Source organism: Stigmatopora argus, chromosome 1 (genome assembly GCF_051989625.1).
Source record: "Stigmatopora argus isolate UIUO_Sarg chromosome 1, RoL_Sarg_1.0, whole genome shotgun sequence".
Taxonomy (NCBI): domain Eukaryota; kingdom Metazoa; phylum Chordata; class Actinopteri; order Syngnathiformes; family Syngnathidae; genus Stigmatopora; species Stigmatopora argus.
In genome coordinates, this window is record NC_135387.1 from 25992144 (window position 1) to 26011664 (window position 19521).

General features: G+C 42.4%; 1 protein-coding gene and 2 long non-coding RNA genes across 4 annotated transcripts in view; 2 read left to right on the top strand and 1 right to left on the bottom strand.

Annotated features, from left to right (window-relative positions):
- The window catches only part of LOC144084324 (uncharacterized), a 26254-nt gene continuing 6733 nt past the window's right edge, over window positions 1-19521 (bottom strand). The window contains exons 3-4 of one of the 2 annotated variants that reach the window (XR_013303776.1): window positions 15621-15660; window positions 1-479 (exon numbers count right to left, since the gene is read on the bottom strand). This is a non-coding gene — a long non-coding RNA (uncharacterized LOC144084324). Of the gene's footprint in view, window positions 480-4291; window positions 7211-15620; window positions 15661-19521 lie in introns of those variants that run through there. The other variant, XR_013303774.1, reaches the window with a different exon arrangement.
- On the top strand, window positions 7981-17143 carry LOC144084320 (uncharacterized). The gene is made up of 5 exons (XR_013303772.1): window positions 7981-8151; window positions 10249-10406; window positions 11670-11787; window positions 14776-14989; window positions 16425-17143. It is a non-coding gene; the product is annotated as an uncharacterized LOC144084320 (long non-coding RNA).
- Window positions 18651-19521, top strand: part of LOC144084315 (alpha-N-acetylgalactosaminide alpha-2,6-sialyltransferase 2-like) — a 6240-nt gene continuing 5369 nt past the window's right edge. The window contains 1 exon segment of the mRNA XM_077612629.1: window positions 18651-18963. Coding sequence (XP_077468755.1) covers window positions 18866-18963 — 98 coding nt within the window. The 5' untranslated portion in view covers window positions 18651-18865.

A 19521-nucleotide genomic window follows, 5' to 3' on the forward strand; every position in this document is an offset into this window, starting at 1 on the left:
CCTACAGAAGTGTATTGGGGAGGGTTGATCAAATATGGGATATTTTTGACAAAAAATTGTCGGTTTTTGAAGGAAAAGTTTGGATTAGTTGTAAGAAAATTGTATGTCGAACCGTGCTTGCTTCCAGAAACATCTAATTAGAATTTAGACTACAGAACTGGCATTTTAGCGCCCTCTAACGCGGGGAGTTGTGAACTGCATGTCATTTCTTATTTGTGAATAATAACGGCCAAATATAGGGAAAAAATCCAAATATCTTAATAAAACGGTTGGTCGCCAAACCGCCATTAAAAAAAAATAGCCCAAACTTTATCAACATTTGATATTGAAGAAAGAAAAGCAAGGAAGTTCAGACAAAGGGTTGATGGTCATATAAACGTAAACTCAAATCTGAGTTGGGATATCGCGAGGAAGCCTGAGGCCGAGTGTGTTAGCTCCCGTCGGACCAGTGACATAATTAAGGTAGGTGAGTGAGAATCCTGGGGAGAAAAAAAGTATATATACAGTCATTCTACAAATGTGCTGACTTGTCTTGACTGCTATGTGAGCGATAACCCGGAATTATGTCCCTATTATGTGAACGCCCGTGTGTCAAATTGATCTACTGTATTCTGTAGGAATGAAGTCCAGTGTGTCTTGCCCTCTCATATTGCGACAGAGTATAATCATGATTTGAAGTCATTGTGGTCTCAATCTCCAAGATCGAGGCTACTTCGTCTGCGGTCGATTGGTCGCCGGTCTTTTGGTCGCCGTCTTCTGGTCGCCGGCCTTTTGGTCGCGGTCTTTTGGTCGCGGTCTTTTGGTCGCCCGGACCGCGACAACGGGCGACCAAAAGACCGGCGACAAAACAAGGTAAAACAACACGGTCTATATGCATCAATAAAAGCCAACAATGGCCATGAGCAGTTTCACTGAGATGACGTGTGAGTGTATAAGAGTTTGTATGTACATGCGTTGTCCCTTTAAGAAGGTACGTCCGTCAGGGTCTTAACAAGTTCTCCAACAAAAAACAATAAAAGTCCGGGAAATTTGGAGCTTTTCTTTAGCCTAATAATTACTAGGGCATTAAGTATGACTAAATAGTAATTTGCAGTTTGTATTTAGGGAATTTGAGCAACTATTTAAATGGTAATTATCACTTACCTTCCGAGCGACCAAAAGACCGGCGACCAATCGACCGTGTACCATCTTCCACTGTCAATTTTACATGTTAGAAGTGGCCTAAATTGTAGATATATCAAGCAACCTAAACGGATATGGTTCTACATGAAATCTGTTAACATAAAATCCCTACTTCAGACCCGTGTGTCTTTTAGTAAGGTATAGCGCAGTGTTGAAGGACGGAAACGTGACAAAACGCTTCATAACGGCGCAAAACATTTTTGTTGACGAATCTGAAATAGAAGACACAATTTGTGGCGAAAACTGTAATGTGAACTGGGTTATAGAAATCCAAGCAAGCTAAGCACATTATTCTAGCTCTGACTGGTGATGTCCCGATCTCATACTCCGAGTCGGAATCGGGGATCAATACGATTATTTTTGGAGTATCGGATTTGTTCAGAAGATCAGATCTGGTCCAATAGGAAATGTGTGTTTTTAGTACTAGTATTGTGCCTTTTGACTGCTGTAAATTGGGCAAACTAACTAGACTACAAACTAAGGAAACTAACGACAGTAACAGATCCTTGTTTAATATTGAAAACAAAGCATTTCTTGTGATTCATCATTTACCGGTTACATTAAATCACAGGTGTCAAAGTGGCGGCCCGGGGGCCAAATCTGGCCCGCCGCATCATTTTGTGCGGCCCGAGAAAGTAAATCATGAGTGCCGACTTTCTGTTTTAGGATCAAATTAAAATGAAGAGTATAGATGTGTATTAAAATTACTGATTTCCCCTTTTTAAATCAATAATTATAAATTTTAATCATTTTTTCTGTGTTTTTAGTTCAAAAATCATTTTGTAAAATCTAAAAATATATTTAAAAAAAAAGCTAAAATAAACATTGTTTTAGATCTATAAAAACTGAATATTCAAGGCTTTTAATCCAGTTCTTTTAATCCATTTATATAAAAAAACATCTAAATATTATATCTAAAATGGTCCGGCCCACAAGAAATCGAGTTGACGTTAATGCGGCCCGCGAACCAACATCCTTGCATTAAATCTTGCAATATTCATATTATTTTTAAAATAAGGGCATCGGGGAAACAACTCGAGAAAAATCTGATTGGATCAGAAGTCGAAATGTCAGAATCGGCACATCCCAAGTATTGACGTCATGTGAAAGATCTGCTGACTTTGGGGTTGAAAAAAAGGGTGGGGGCGTTCCCAGATGAATTATTTTGCATTGAAGAACTATGAAATGTTTATGAGTGTTAGTGTTTTGTAGATAAAAAAAAATGACACAAGTTCCGCCATTTTCAATTTTCAAGTGCTTTGTACAGGCAATTTGAATACTAACTCTGCTATTGTCTCCTGGGTGGTCCCGGGCAGCGGGTTGTCAGCACCCCTACCTCGACCGCAAATGCAGATGTGCTGCATCAATGGGGCCGCATGGCCTGCTTCTGAATTTTGTCCGCACTCACATTGCTGCTGGCGATGGCTGTCAGCCACAGGCCATTTTATGCAATGCAATTTGGCAACAAGAGAAGGGCCGCAAGAAGAAAAAAAAGAGCGCCTCGGCTAAAGTGCTGAATAGATAAACGGATCAACAGTGAATGGGAAGTATAGCGCTTCCCAGGTGAATGACAAACACTGTACATGACCTTCTTATGAAGCACTTTAAAATAACTGGGTCAATTTACCAAGGTCAAACCATGACCAAATTACAAAAAAAACAAAGCCAAATTAGGAATTTTGAATCAGGTTCAAGCTATAACATTAAGAATTAATGATGGTAGTTAGGTGAGTTATATATCCAGATGGAGTTGACAGCTCTGATAGGGACAATGAAGACAGTAAGGGGTCGTTTGCGTGAAAACAGTAACGGGGTTAAAATGCAAAAAAACTTTTCTAGCAAGCCAAATTGTTTATATGGTGTCAATGTTTTTTTTGTAGGGTTGAAAACACAAAAATTTAAAAGTGGAAGAATGGAAATCTTGATGGGTGACGTCTTGCTTCCGCACTCCGAAACGCTAGGTGGCGATAATGCTACATTTAAAAAATGGTCTTGGGACTGAAAACAAAAATTTGAAAGAGTAAGAGTGGAAATCTTGACAACCGTCGTCTCCGTCTCCAAAGAGTCGACAACATTTATGTGACGTCTGACTTCCGCACTCCGAAACACTAGGTGGCGATAATGCTACAAGTCCTTGTGGGCAGTGTATAAAAACAATATGAGTCGAGTGAACTAAGATACTTTGGCATTTCAGGTCAGGTTTCATCCCAATGTACTTTATTGTGTCAATTAATAAATAATAAAAGTTTACTATAAGCCATGCTAACTTTAGATTTTGAGTAGACAAATTCTTAAGTAGGAGGCGGCGCGGCGGCTGAGTGGTTAGCGCGTCGGCCTCACAGTGGGGGACCTGTGTTCAAATCCAGGTCGGTCCACTCGTGTGGAGTTTGGATGTTCTCCCTGGGCCTGCGTGGGTTTCCTCCGGGTACTCCGATTTCCTCCCAGATTGGACACTCTAAATTCGTGACTGGAAGTTTCGTCGAAAGACGTTGGGGACGTTTGGTCGACCGGACGTTTGGTCGACCGGACGTTTGGTAGAACGGACGTTTGGTAGAACGGACGTTTGGTAGAACGGACGTTTGGTAGAACGGACGTTTGGTAGAACGGACGTTTGGTAGAACGGACGTTTGGTAGAATGGACGTTTGGTAGAACGGACGTTTGGTCGCCGGGTTCGCTCGCTGTCAAATTATGACAGAGTTTACTGTTGATATTTTGATAGTAGATATTTAGATATTAAACTCACTCTCTCTCTCTCATGATTATAATTTTGAGAGCTGGTTTCAACAGTAACAACCCAGCGACCAAACGTCCGTTCTACCAAACGTCCGTTCTACCAAACGTCCGTTCTACCAAACGTCCGTTCTACCAAACGTCCGTACTCCCAAACGTCCATTCTCCCAAACGTCCGTTCTCCCAAACGTCCGGTCGACCAAACGTCTGGTCGACCAAACGCCCAGTCGACCAAACGTCCGGGGACCAAACGTCCGAGTACCCTCCAAATTGCCCCTAGGTATGAGTGTGAGCGTGAATGGTTGTTTGTCTCCATGTGCCCTGTGATTGGCTGGCCACCAATTCAAGCTGTTCCCCGCCTTTGGCCCGGAGTCAGCTGGGTTAGGCTCCAACACCCCCCGCAACCCTAAAAAGGCTAAAGCGGTTCAGAAAATGAGATGAGAAAACTCCAACTTTTCGAATGGATTTCAGCATGTGAAAAAATGCACCTATTAGCTTATTTCAAATGATCAAATGGGCCTCTGGAATGACCCTCAAACCCGATTCCCCCCATCCCCCCCAAAAAAGCCAATGCTTGACTGCAGCAATATGCTGAGCTGGGCAATATCTCAGTCAGCGCCCTCCTGCAGTGGAGGAGGGTAGAGCAGACATGCTCACTGCATCCACTTCAGACATTGATTGTAAGCGCCCCATCCTGGCTAGAAAAGTGCATGCAGCTACTGTAAATGATTGCATGGCGTGTCAGTCACTTGGCTCGCTCTTAAGCAATGCTGCCTTTACTCATTTGCTGCAGTCTCGGCCAATAGGCTAACATCCTCAGGGAATTCCTTTCAAGTAAAATGCCATTTTTCAAAAGCACAACTCCTCCCAGCATCGGCAGGGCAAAGAGTTAAGGATATGCACAATCTTCTGCTTCTATTATGTCACGACGCATAGCGGATAAAGATTGATGATCGACGATAATTCTTTTTCAATGAATCAATCCAGAACAAATCAAATGAAATTTCCTTCAACGCAACATAAATTTAAACTCGACATAAATTTAGAAAAATCAGAAGAGCCTCTCCTTGTGGTTCGTTCCTGTCACTGCTAAAAATGCTGCAGGCGAGGCGGTTAGGGTTGCTGTTGAAGGCATTTTTTGCTGCAGGTGTACAGAAAAGCTCTGCAGGCTCATGCATTACAGCAGCGCAACATCCTGACATGCATACTAGTTATTTGCTGTACTGCAGTTTTTTTTTCTTGCTAACCAAAGGTTAGCAAGTGTGAAAAACTGGCAAGTTGCATGAGACCGGTCCAAAATAATAATGAGCTTGATTTATCGTGATGATTCAGCAATTGTAGTGCTGATAACAGTGCATGCAAGTGCACGTCACAACAAAGAAAATGTTTTTTTGTCTTCATTTTTTTCTTTTTGCTCCACATTCAACGAGCTCAAGTCGGGCCTGGGGCTGTTCAAAGTCATGTCCTCCTGCAGTGAGAAGAACAAAGTGCTGCACTGCTGCAGCAAAAAAAGCGATGGCTCATTTGTAAGGATTTTCCCATTGCTGGATGAAGCGCGCCGGAAGAACGCAAAGAGAGATCATTCGTACTGTACGTTCAGGATTAAATCATTTCTTTTTTATTTGACAACTGGGCCGCAAAACCAGATGTTTGCGAGTGTGTACGTACACCAGTGGTGTGCCGTCAGGGCCTTCAAGGCCTTCTCTGCTGGCCTAAGAATTATCTGAATCATATATTATATTTTGTCCATCAATACTTATTAAATAATTCCAAATTGTCTGTTAGCTTCCTTTCATTGCTTTTCCCTCTGGTTGCACTGCTTCCAAATGTGTTTTCATATTGAAGCATTTAACCAATCACATTTCAGCTATTATTTGTTGCCACGGTCAGAAATCTGCCTCAAGGCCTTCACAATCAGTTCTGCAGGCTCTGCTGCATTAAACAAGCGTCGATAAGACTGTTGCTTTAACCAATCAGATTTCGAGTTGGCAACACCACAATGCCTTGTCGCATGCATTAGCTTCGATGGTGATAGAAAAGAAGGAGGAAAGAAAGGAGGATGGATATTGTGTACAGGTAAAAAGGATTTTTGGTGAGGAAAATATGGCTATATTCCTAAATAATATTTCAATTGTATGAGGTTATTATTGATGATTTTTTATGTGACGCAGCTGTAGTTGCAATAGAGGTTTTATAGCCATAAAATAGATCGCTGTCAAAACGCCGCCTTCAATGGCAGCCAATGAGTTAACAGAGAATCTTGAAATACCCCAAAACCAACAGGAAGTAACCAGCAAACCACCAAGAAACCAAGAATCAACATGAACCGACAAATGAACAAGAAGAATCCCGAAATGTCCCTCGAAATCAATAGGAAATGATCCAAATTTTTTCCAAAAGTGACAAAAAAAGGACACAAAATGTACCCATTGCCTGTTATTGACAATGATAGACGTCCAATTCACTTCAACTGGCTGTGGATACAGTGCCATTGACGACGTGAGACGTCCAATCCATATGTTCAAAATGGATTGGACGTACAGCCTTGTCAATGGCGGCCAGTAAGTGAACTTTTTGAGCAAAAATAAACTGGTCCGGCCTACATTAATGTGGCAAACGGAGTTTGACACCCCTGATTTAGAGTTTTCAATGAACCCAACACGCTCAATTTGGGAATGTGCGAATGATCGTTCGTAAGCCCCTCCCACTCAAAACGGATTGGACGTCTAGTTCCGTCAATGGCAGCAAGAAAGTTAACTTTTTGGGCCAATGATTTTTAGTTGGCATTCATGTGGCCTGTCAACCAAACTGAGTTTAACGTCATGCACAGTTTGGGAAATGTGGAAAAAACTGAATGACATGAGGAAAACATACATATTCCACTTAAGGAAATCAGAGTTGAGATAAGCAATGCGAAAAAGGTGCGCCGTATTCTAAAGGTTAAAAAAAAAGATGGCATTCAAAGGGGTTGAAATGAAGATGAACTCTTTTCTTTTCTAATTCCCATGAACTTTTGCTGTTTTTTTTCCCAGCACGGTGGCAAGATCGAATCACTTTGCTGCAGTTCGTTTCCCACTTTAAAAATAGTAGTACTGCAGAAACCTGAGAAAACCGAGCTACATTGAACACATCAGTCAGAATGAGACAGGCTCACGCCAATCAATGACAAAGAAGGACATTTCCTCTCAGCCTGTTCTTATTTGTTAAAAATAAAAATACATTTTTAAAAAGGATGTATTCTTTCTATTTCACTCACAAGGTGTAAAATTACAATGGAGTAGAAACTGGTGTCCATACCTAACAGCAAGAAAAAAAGGATTACATTAGCAATAGCATTAGCATAGTATTCCTTTCACTCCTAGTCACATAACCCCAAAAAATACAGCTAGCTTCTCCAATTTTCCCTGAGACAACATTCTAGAAATATGAATGTTAGATTCAAATTTATAATGAACAGTTTTAACTTAAAATAGAATGACTTCAAACTAACCTAGGAACCTGAACAGGATACGCAGTATTGAAAATAGCATTTAATCCCAATACAAACTAATTGATTCCTATTTCAGCATATAATATTTTTAAAAAAAAAGTCCACAACAGTCAAATTATTCATTTTAATTCCCATTTGAAACCCAGCTCATTATCACCCGTTCTTTTTGCGTGAATATTTGTCTCACCGTTTAAAATACATCTTTTCAAGCACGACTTTCAAGGATACGGAAGGTTCCCGAACACATCGCGGATAGTGAGATTCTGCGTTGCCTGCTCTTGGTGAGCATCATTCAGTTTTTTTTTTACGGAGTGACCACGAGTGCAAAAAAAAAGGGGGCTTGCAGAGAGCGATCGAGCGAGAGAGAGAAAGAGAGAGAGAGAGAGAGAGAGAGAGAGAGAGAAGGTTGACCCTGGAGGTTGCGGTCCCCTTTAAAAGTCCCATCCCGCTCCGATACGCAGAGCTCATGCAGGATCTGCTGCGGCAGTAGGGGAACACTGCTGAGCGGTGCACTTTAGGCTGCCAGCAAGCGTGCAAAGGAGAGAGAGAGCGCGAGAGGGGGAGGTAAAGAGGGAGGCTGAGAGGGAGGGAGTGCTCACTGAAGGAGGAGAGAGAGAGTGCAAACAATGTCATTTCATCCAGGAGGTAATGCTGCAGTCAACTTTGCAGCGCCGGCGAGGCACAAGATCGCCCGCTCAAGTTTTCCAGCTCCGGCCATGCAGACCACCGATACGATACACATCTCCAGGTAGGTCTTCCGTGCCTGCTATCACTTTCTGGCCTTGCATGTCGTCACCTCCTCTGCAGTCGCCCGTCCGACTACCGAACTCACGTTTCAGCACATGGCTACCGGCGTATTCTGCATAAAAGTGGCTACGCGCAAAGCCGACGGCGGTCGTTAACCGTTTTAGGAGAGCGTGGTACTTGTGGCGTACTTTTGGAAGGTTTAGATTTCGGCGTGTGGATTAAAAAAAATGTTAGAAGAAGAGTGCTTCAAAAGTCTGGTAAGAGAGTAAGTGCTAAAGTTCAGCAATATTTCGAGGTACTTTTCCCTGTCCGGGTTATATAAAAGGTATTTTTTCAGGAGATGGCCAATTCCACTCAAAACGAGATGCTCTGACAGCTCCGCATGCCGGTCAACTCGGGCCCGAGTTCACGTCAGGTAACCGTGCTGAGACCTTGAAAGCATCACCGGGCGGCTCTTTGTGAAATGCACTTCCGGTTTGGTGCAGTAGGATGACATGCGCCAGAAAGGGCAAGAGAAAAGCCAACTTTCCCAAACAATCGTCTTAACGCCACGTCCAGGACATCTGCAGTTCTCCCAGAATGCACGGCGGCCAAGCAAATCTGCCGCACTCACCTGATGCTTACTGGCAAACCACTCCCCCGCCCCCTTTTCCTTTCCATCCTTCTCTACTTTCTAGTGTCTCTCAGAGGTACAGTAGCCCGACATAGCGCTTTACCAGCATGCTTTGCAAGCCCCTGTTGGCCCCTCCCCTGCCCAAAAAGTATGCAGCACATGCACTCGTCGTCACCACCCTCCTCCTCCTCCTCGAACAATTTGCCTGAGTGACGAAGAGCGGAGGGAGAGCAGCAGTGCAGCAAATCCTGCAATGCCCTACAGCGTCAGCTGACTTCCTGCAGTACTGACACGCACGCACACACACACACACACACACACACACACACACACACACACACACACACACACACACTCGATAGGTCACAAAATGCAGGTAGCTTTAGCGACATCCCGATCCGAGACTCAGTATAGCTCACCCTATACGGCTTTTTTTTGGGAGTATCGCATTTTGTCACAAGATGGAATAAGTGGTATAGTGTTTTTAGTCCTATCAAGCTTTTTCAACAAAAGTTGATTCACCACTCCCAGTCAAAATGGATTGGACGTCTAGCGGTGTCAATGGCAAGGAAAGATGAGCATCCACAGCCAGTTGAAGTCAATTGGAAATCTATTATTGTCATTGAATTTATTTTGCATTACCCCCCTTTCCATTTTAGGGTACTTATGGGTTATTTTGGGTAAATTTGGGATCATTTCCTCTTGATTTTGAGGGACTTTCCAAGATAGTTTTTGTCCATTACTAAGATTCCTGCTGATTTAAGGGCATTTTCAGGTTACTTCCTATTGGTTTTGGGCCATTTTAAGGTTCCTTATTAACTCACTAGCTGCAATTAAAGGAACTGCCCGTCAGGTAGAACAACCCCAAGGGCCGGAGTGGACTCTCTACCGGGCCACTTCCGGCCCGCTGGCCACATGTTTGACACACAGGTATTTTCAGAGCATTTTGGGTCATTTAATGCTAACTGGATGAAAAAATGCCATTGGAAAAACATCGAAAGTAGAAAAATAAAAAATAAAATCAGCATCAGGACATCCCTGGGTGGGTTTCCTCGCTCTAAATGGGACCTTGCCTGAGTTTAGAGAAAAGAGCTCATTTAGAACCCACCCCCCTTTTCCCACGCACACACACACACACACACACACACACACTCACACACACACCTTGGGATGGTGCATTGTCCCATTCCAGCACTCCAGTTGCGATGATGTAATCAATGCAGCAAGCTTTGAACTTGCGAGCCGTCTGCATGCCCCCCCACCCCTCCTCCACGCGGTCCCATCAACTAAGTTAAATAAATAATACCAACAAAAAAGATTCCCCCCTTTGCTCGTCAATATTTTACGCTGTCCCGAGTTGAGAAGCAACTGGGTGAAAAGAAGTCGCTATTCTGTCATGATTGCAGTGCAATCCGGTGCCCGACACAGTTTAATAAAGGAAAGCTGTGATCTGTGGACACTTTTTTTTCTCCTTCTTCTTCCCAGCATCCGTTCCATTTTCTTGTCAACGTGGAAAAGACGAAGCACCGCGAGGAGCGAAAAGTGCGCAAGATCATCAGTCTGCTGCCTGATGTGGCGGAGAAGCGTAAAGAAACGTAAAGAAGCGGCACTTGGCCATCGGACGGGGGGCACAATTGCAGCCGGTGAGTTTTTTTGCTGAGCTGGATTCTGCCTAGTGATGCACTTCCACTTGCACTACGCTACGGTAGCAATCAGCGGGCTTCACCTTTTCTCTCTTTATCAAAGGAGCAAAGCGCCACGGTATCGTTAGCTCTCACGGACGCTGTCAAATCTGCGCATTTAAAAACAAGGGGAAAGGCATACGAAGCACGTTTAGACGCGTGTCATCCATTTCTGTAATGGTCATCATGGGCCCTTGTTTGAAAATTTCTGTTTTGTTTGTTATACATTTGCGTGCGGACTTATTCCAGATTTAATGGGTTATTAAGGTTATTCATTTGCGTGTGCGGTCGTTTGGTCGCCGTCTTTTGGTCGCCCGGACCCAAACAACGGGCGACCAAAAGACCGGCGACAAAACAAGGTAAAACAACACGGTCTACGCATCAATAAAAGCCAACAATGGCCCTGAGCAGTTTCACTGAGCGGACGTGTGAGTGTAGAAGAGTTTGTATGTACATGCGTTGTCCCTTTAAGAAGCTACGTCAGTCAGGGTCTTAACAAGTTCTCCGACAAAAAACTATAAAAGTCCGGGAAATTTTGAGCTTTTCTTTAGCCTAATAATTAATAGGGCATTAAGTATGACTAAATAATAATTCGCAGTTTGAATTTAGGGAATTTGAGCAACGATTTAAATGGTAATTATCAATAACCTTCCGGGCGACCAAAAGACCGGCGACCAAACGACCGAGTACCATTAATTTGAAATGCAAATAAGGTTATAAGTTGCTAAGAACACCAATTCATTGTAAAACTATGACAGGAAAACAGCATTGTTATATTGTAATTATGACTTGACCTCAAATGTCATTCTAGTTTATACTATTTACTTCCGATTTAACCGCGACCCTTATTGAGCAAAAGCGAGACGGAAAATAGAAAAACAAAAGAATATTTTAGATATAATTAAAACAGTATAGCTGCGATTGGCTGAGAACACACCGTCAAAAGGTCTTAGCAAAACAAAATGGGAATTGAACCCAACACAAAGCATTGGCTAGCCTCAATTCATTGACACCATGACAAGAAGTAAAAATGTGAGACATGACATCCTCTCTCCAAATTCATTTGCTTTCTTTTTTGGTGACGACGCGAAAGAAAGGCTATCAATCATCTCCAAACCCAAAACTTTGCACGCCAACCTCGCCGAACGGGCTGAGTCACGCTGGGCTTTTTCGGACGACCCTCCCCCGCCCTCACTGGGCTCTGCTCCTCCCCTTCTGGTCTAGGGACGGCCTCGTGGATCGAACATGCCTTGACTTGTTGAGATGGCCAAGAGCAGAGCGGCTTTCGCTTCAACCGAGGACCACCGGAACGAGGAGCCGCTCTACCGACCGACCGCCTCGGGTGAGTCATTTCAAGGGCCTGGCCTGTAATCTTAAAAGTGTTCCGTCAATGTCTGCCTTAACTGCAACTGCTGCCAAGAGCAAAACATTCAAGCTCAAAGTGATCAGAATTGCTAATAACAATTTCCTCCATAAAAGGTAAGACTTGGATTTTTGACAGAAATCCTGATAAATGGATAAATAGATGTAAAGTCAGACAGATCTTGTTAAATTACAGTTGATACCAGTTGACAAATTGGGTTTAGCACTAGCATGTATTTTGAATGAAAATCAATATGTTTAAAACGCCTTCCAGCACTCATTCATTCATTTTCTGGACCGCTTATCCTCACGAGAGTCACGGGGGGTGCTGGAGCCTACTGTGGGCAGCAAGCAAGGGACGGCAGCCAATCGCAGGGCGCAAATAGACAGACTATTCACATCACATTCATACCTGAGGGCAATTTAGAGTGTTCAACCAGCTAGCCTAACACGCATGTTTTTGGGATGTTGAGTGAAACCAGAGAACCCAGAGAAAACCCATACAAAAACATGCAAACTCCACACACTGAGGACCAACCTGGGATTGAACCCTCGACCCCAGAACTGTGAGGCAGATGTGCTAACCACTCGTCTACTACTTAGGAATTTCTCATCTCTCATCTCATTTTCCGAACCGCTTTATCCTTACTAGGGTCGCGGGGGGTGCTGGAGCCTATCCCAGCCGATTTCAGACCAGAGGCGGGGGACACCCTGAATCGGTCGCCAGCCAATCACAGGGCACATGGAGACAAACAACCATTCAAGCTCACACTCATACCTAGGGGCAATTTAGAGTGTCCAATCAGCCTATCATGCATGTTTTTTTGGAATGTGGGAGGAAACCGGAGTACCCGGAGAAAACCCATGCAGGCCCGGGGAGAACATGCAAACTCCACATGGGTGGACCGACCTAGATTTGAACCCAGGGCCACCACTTGTCTACTCAAAATCTAAAGTGAGCATGACTTATAGTAAACTTTACAATTACTAATTGACACACTAAAGTACATAGGGATGAAACCTGACTAAGAAATCGCAAAATAAATACAATAAAGAGTATCCTGATGACACAAATGCCCAACAAAAGCCTCATGACAGGCTAAGCTGCGAGCATCATGCGTCGTGTTGTACAAGAACATAGCGCGGTAGTATATAGTGATGTCATTGTTAACCATAAGGTGATTAGCTTTGTGGAATGGGATTGGATAAGGGAGCATGACTGTTGTTAGCAACAACCCAGTAACAAAGTGTACCAATAGCTTTAACATAATGACAAGGCGCCAAATGATTTGCATTTTCTTAGTAATGAGTTGATTGAAATTGGATCACTCCAGCAGGATTAGATCTCATGATTGATTCATTAAATGAATGCCTTTATTCATAATGAGATTTAAAACCTAGCCACAAAGTGCAAAATAACAACAACAAACAAACAGACAAATAAATAATCAATAAATAATAACAATAGCTAATAAATACATAGTCAATAAGTAATAACTAAATAAGTAGTAAATGTCATAGGCAATCGACAAGTAACAAGTATGTAAGTGCACAAATAACAACAACAAACAGATGAATAATAAATAAATAGGTTTTCTTTTAAATAGCAATTATTTTTGGCCCAAAATGTTAATTTACTTCCTGCCAAAATTGACCTGTGAGTACTCTAAAATAGAACTAAATAAAAGAGTAAAAGTGATGCAAAATGAACGCATTGACAATCATAGATGTTCAATTCACTTCAACTGGCTGTAGGTTCTCATCTTTCAGTGGCATTGACGGCTCTAGACGTCAATGCCACTCACCAAGCTCTTTTTTTTGGCCCAAAAATAAACTACCGTATTTTCACGACTATATGGCGCATCATATTTTTAGCCGCAGTGTCAGTAACGAGTGCGAGTTCTGTATTTTAAACACACAAAGGACGCACCGTTTTTAAAGATGCATATATATTATATATGAATATCTAGCCGCAATAGCGCTGGCTACCGGAATCAGCCCTAGACTCTATTTTCGGTTTCCGGTGCGCAGTGACTGCTGGGATATATAGTTCTTGCATGCTACACCAACACGCTAAAAACACGTTTTTAAAAAGGCAACGGAAGCAAAACTGAGTTTGGTTGTACTTTATTTAGCCATTTTACAACTTGCTCACGTCATCATCACCCACAAATCCATCCAAGTCCTCATTTTCTGTGTCCGAATTGAACATTTGTCCAAATTAGTCACCGAAAACGCTGTTTTATACGTTCGTCCAGGCGGCCACAATCCATTCGCTAATAGTAGCTAGCTGGTAGCTAGCGTAACTTTTCCAACGGTGCTTTCCATGCTTGGTCATGCTGTGTTGATGTCGATGTATACAGGCCACAATCCATTGGGTGTATTGACAAAAGAACTACTACATATCCCAGCAGTCACTGCGCAGTACTTTGTCTACGGGAAAATAGTAGAGTCGTGTACCCTATCAACTGATTCATTTTATTTTATCGTGATAACAATTTTAGTATTGGTCCATATATAAAGCGCACTGGATTATAAGGCGCCCTGTCTATTTTTGAGAAAATTTAAGACTCTTATGTGCGCCTTATAGTCGTGAAAATACAGTAGTTTGACCCACATGAAATCTAAACTAAGTTTGACACCCCTCATTTAGAGTGTGCTAATATGCAAGTTTTGGCGATGTGGGAGGAAACCGGAGTACCCGAAGAAAACCCACACGCCCAACGCTAAACGGCGGAATATTTTTCTCCGAAAACCATGGTGTAAAAATTAATCAAGCAGTCCTGCACGGCGTTCTCCGGCGGGACGATGTGGCGCTTGCAATTTCAAAGCAGGTTCGCATCAACCGAGTCGCGCCATTGGTTGACGCAATATGAGCTGAAAATTGTCCGACTGTCCGGTTACACAAGCAGAGATCGCACGAGAGCAGACTCTTTACGCCTATTTCACTCTCGTCTCCTTCCACCAGGTCGCTCCTTCCTGTCCACGTAGTCCCGCCACCAAGCGGAGTCCGCGTGGGGGGGGGGGGGGGGGGGGGGGGGGCGTACAGAACAGTCCGGCAGCCAAAAATAGCACTGCAGAGATGGCGAGGAGACTGAAGCGATATCCCTTTGGTAAACATCTCTCAAGCATTTCCTCTACGCGAGGAGATCAGACACACCAACACGGCTCTACAAATCGAGGTAAATCAATCGGAGCGCTCTGATGCAAAATCATGAGTCACCAAATGGGGGTCTATTCTTGGATTGTGTGTGTTTGCTCAAGTTGTGGAAACTCAGAGCGGTGCCGCACACCAGGCGAGAAGACCGGAGGGTCCAAAATCTATTTGGGAATATGCTTTTGCTCACTTATGGAAACCGGTTGGGGTCCAATACGGGGCATTTTGTCATTCATTCCATTATTTGGAAATCAGGAAAGACCTTGGGTGGATCCACCCGGGTGGCGTAGGGTGGCAAATGCATCCCAGTTGCCATCCCAGTCAGCAACAATGGGAATTGTTTTCCCCCCCAAATGCGAAACTTAAACATCTGACATAAGTTGACACTAGGATTGCTACAATTAGCGTATTTTCTCGCACATACGCTGTATTTGTCGCTAAAAAAAATGATGACTGAATCGAGAGTATGGCTTATATGCGCACAAATTAGATTTGACATGACCGAAACGCCATCACGCAAGACAATGCGGCCGATACGGGCATTTATTTCAAAATAGAGAAAAGGTAAACAGACAAAACGCTTTAAAAAAATATTTTGATGCCTATGAATCAAATTTAAGAAAAAACTATCTTGCATAAAATGTGAAAAAACTCACGTGTGCCTGCCATTGCTCGCTTAGGACGCCGCCATCTTACCTAGGGATGACAAAATAAGGACACATTTTCTGGTTGTACTGCTCACGTGACTTCCTTTTTGAATTTGTTCAGCAGACAATCCTTTTGATTCATACAGTAACTCAGTGCAATGATTTTTCTCAAGATTTTCCCTTCAAAGTAAAACATTTGCACTCCCTATTAAAACCACAAATATGAAAAATGTGAATCAGGGGGCGTCTTCTAAGAGAGAAATGATAAAATTCAACAATATTAAGGATACGGCTTATACGAGGAGCAATGTTCCCTCTAAGCTGCGCACGTGCGCACTAGTCTCGTCTTCTCTGCGCACAGCAAATCATATGGAGCGCACAAAATAAAATCCCATTTTTTAAATTTTTTTTTAGCTGTGAGGCCGATGTGCGAACCACTCATCCGCCGGGCCGCCCATTCATAGATATTAATCATTATATTTTATTATTACTAAATCATTTATGTATAGTTGACATGCACCTGCTTATGGCAGGTGTGATACTGGTGTGTGCCCATAGCGAGCAATGATGATGTTGCTCACACCGGTACTCAGTGTGCTCGGGGAGGTTGTCTTTCTGCCCAGACAAACAAAAAATTAGAGGGAACATTGACGAGGAGGCGGCTAATATGCGAGAAAATACTGTAATTTCCCAAAGAATCAATGATGTCCTCAAATATTTGCCTTCTTTCAAAAAGTTCCTGATCCTATCCTATATTTTTCTAGCTCCGCCCCCCCTGGGGATCAATCTGATCATGTTCTACTTGTCTTGTAGAGCTTCCAGATCCAAGTCGATCCACCCTGAACATTGTGAGCGTTCAAGGCGCCCCACCGATTGCGGTGAGGGCCAGCTGGCGTGCGGCTGCTGTGGGTGTTTCTCTGGCAGTGTCTTAGCTGGTTGTTGTGAGGAGTGAGAACGAAGCAATCAGCAAGTATACTGCCGCAGAAATTCTTTGCAATAAAAGTCCTCGGCATCCTTCCGTGTGGGATAATTGAAGGAAGGCTTTGGTTGTGGAACAGAACCGTTGTTTTCTAAAGGGACGTCTGCTGCCATCTGGTGGCTAAAAATAATACGCATACTAATCTGCAGAGTTTAGTGTATACAAGAGTTGTATAAATGGTTAGTAAAGTGTGTTTTTTCGCCCAAAATTTAAGTGATTACTAAACTGTTTTTTTCCCTCAAAACATCTATTAAAATACATTTTAGCTGCAGTCTGTTTTTATTCCACCCAAAAATCAAGATTTTCATTTTGTTTACATGCTAAAGTGGATTCAGTGGGATCTTGTTGATTTAACAACAAACATAATTTCCAAATGTATCAACTCTGATATAAGCAAGATTTAAAAAAAACATGGAGGTAGCAAATTAATTATTTTTTCATCGCTGCCTTAGACACGGACGGGTTATCTCAGTTTTTGGATGAGGGATTTTAATGCTGTTGTACACCAAGTTCACTGAAATGTTGTTTAAATAAAATGAACAAAGTCTCCATATTCTTTGTGATTTGTGAATTGTGACGACAAATCTTAACTCATCAACTTCTATCAGTAAAACTGTTTGCCCAAATTAAAAAAAATTGATGACTGAATCAACGGTACGGCTTATATGCGCATAAAAAGACGACATGCACGAAACTGCAAGGTGACAAAGACGAAACGCCATAACACCATAACGGTGTGACGCAAGAAAATGCGGCCGATACGGTTATTTATTTCAAAATAGAGAAAAGATAAACAGATAAAACGCCAAACTAAATCTTTTTTACGTCTATGAATAAAATCCAAGAAAAAAAAAACATATCTTGCATAAAACGTTAAAAAAAACTCACTTGTGCCTGTTAAGGCTGATCGAAGGTCCTGAAAAGTGTGAATCAGGGGAGGGCTTATTTTACGGGTGCAGCTTATATGCGAGGAAATACGGTATACAGTGGTACCTCGACCTACGATCAGCTCTACCTACCACATGCTTGAGGTACGATGAAAATTTCGATCAAATAATTTGCCCTAGATACGATCAAAATTTCGAGATGCGGCCAAGCCGGGTGGCCATGACATGAGAGGCTGTTTATCATTGTAGCACACTGTCTTTTTTTGCTGCATCTCTTTCGTGTATAACAGATATCTACGAGCACTGAACGATTTATTCAGACGAGTTTCTCCTACGCATCGACCAGGAAACGCACAACGCGCATGCGCAGGCAAAAATAGGGCTTTCTGGGTAATGAAGTATACTCGTGCACACAACACCGATAGCCAATGGCACCCTTTCTCAGAATAAAACTTCATTACCCACAATCAATACGTGGGTAGGCTGTTATTCCTTCCTTAGCCTGTTAGCTCCCGCGATCGCTCATTCAAGACTACCTCTCGCTGGCAAGTGGTCGTGTGTTATCCTATTGTGAGGACATTTTTGCGCATCATTTTCGGAATATTTTGAAGAGAATACAACAGCAAACAGCCCATCGATAGCAAACGTGAGGGTGGAGGCGTGGCAACAGCTAACCTGCCCAGAACTAAGGTTAAAAATAAAATAAAAAAGAATTCAGTTCCGTGTAAAGTTACATTAAACGTATGTTTGAGTGTGTCTGTATATATTAATCCAAGTTAATTTAAATGTGTTTGTTCCGTTACGAGTGCGTTGTCGTGGAAAGTCCCCCCGAAACCCCAACCCGCCCCCTCTGTGCGTCTCTCTCTCCCGTCGGCAAAATCCGCCCAATTATAGTTATATTAAACACATTTTATTACTATTAAACCACTAGTCATGTGTTACCTTGTTAATAGATGGCGAATTAGAAGAAATAAAACATTTTTTCCAATCCAATATCCTGTTTTTGGTGTTTTTTCAGAGGGTTGGAACGAATTAATTTGTTTTTAGTTCATTTCAATGGGAAACATTCGCTCGAGTTACGAAAAACTCGACATACGATCTCAGTCCCGGAACGGATTAAGATCGTATGTCTAGGTACCACTGTATATATAAAAAGCACACACACCTGTTTGATGGATTACCAGTCAGTTTCCGTATTTGCACCAGGGATATTTAACATTTTGCTATTGCACTACTATAAAACAATAAATGTATTTGCTTTGCGCGATGTGACAAAGTGGGCCGAGTAGTTTGGCGCAAAAGCCCCGCCCACAGTGCGGTGGCCACAAAGTGCCATGTCTCGCCCCTCCCCTTTCATGAAAGCGACTATCCTGCCAGCCGAATAGGTCATGGCCTTCTACACATCCAGGATTTTTACGTGGCTGCTACTCACTTCCGTCGGATTCATGCTTGTCGTTCTATGTCAGGAGCAATTTAAAGTGAACAGGTGTGTTTTTTTTAAATTATTTTGGGCACAAAAAAATGTGAGAATTTTTATCATTTTGCTAAATTGTCAGAATAATTTTTGGAAGCTAATTGAAACAGAGCTAAAATCATTTTCAGGACTGAATATGAAAATAATTCGATTCTTGTATCATAAAAATGTGAACAGGTGGGTGTTCAGGATGTTAATCCAAAACAAAGATATTTTTTACAAGATATTTTATTATGTTTTACGGTTATTAAATTGAATTGATTTTGTGCTTGTATATAAAACAGAAAATGGATACATAAAAATAAATGAAACTGAATTGAAGCATACGTTTAAAAGAAAAAAAAGCAGTTATTCAAATAAATTAAAAAATGAAAACCATGGGTACTAAAACATAATTAGAAATAAAATTCATATAATTAAAAAACAGCAGCCTCGCGCGTGAGTGGTTAGCGCGTCGGCCTCACAGTGGGGAGAACTGGGTAGAAATCCAGGTCGCGTGGGTTTTCTCCGGGTATTCCGATTTCCTCCCACATTCTAAAGATGTGCACGGTAGGCTGATTGGACACTCTA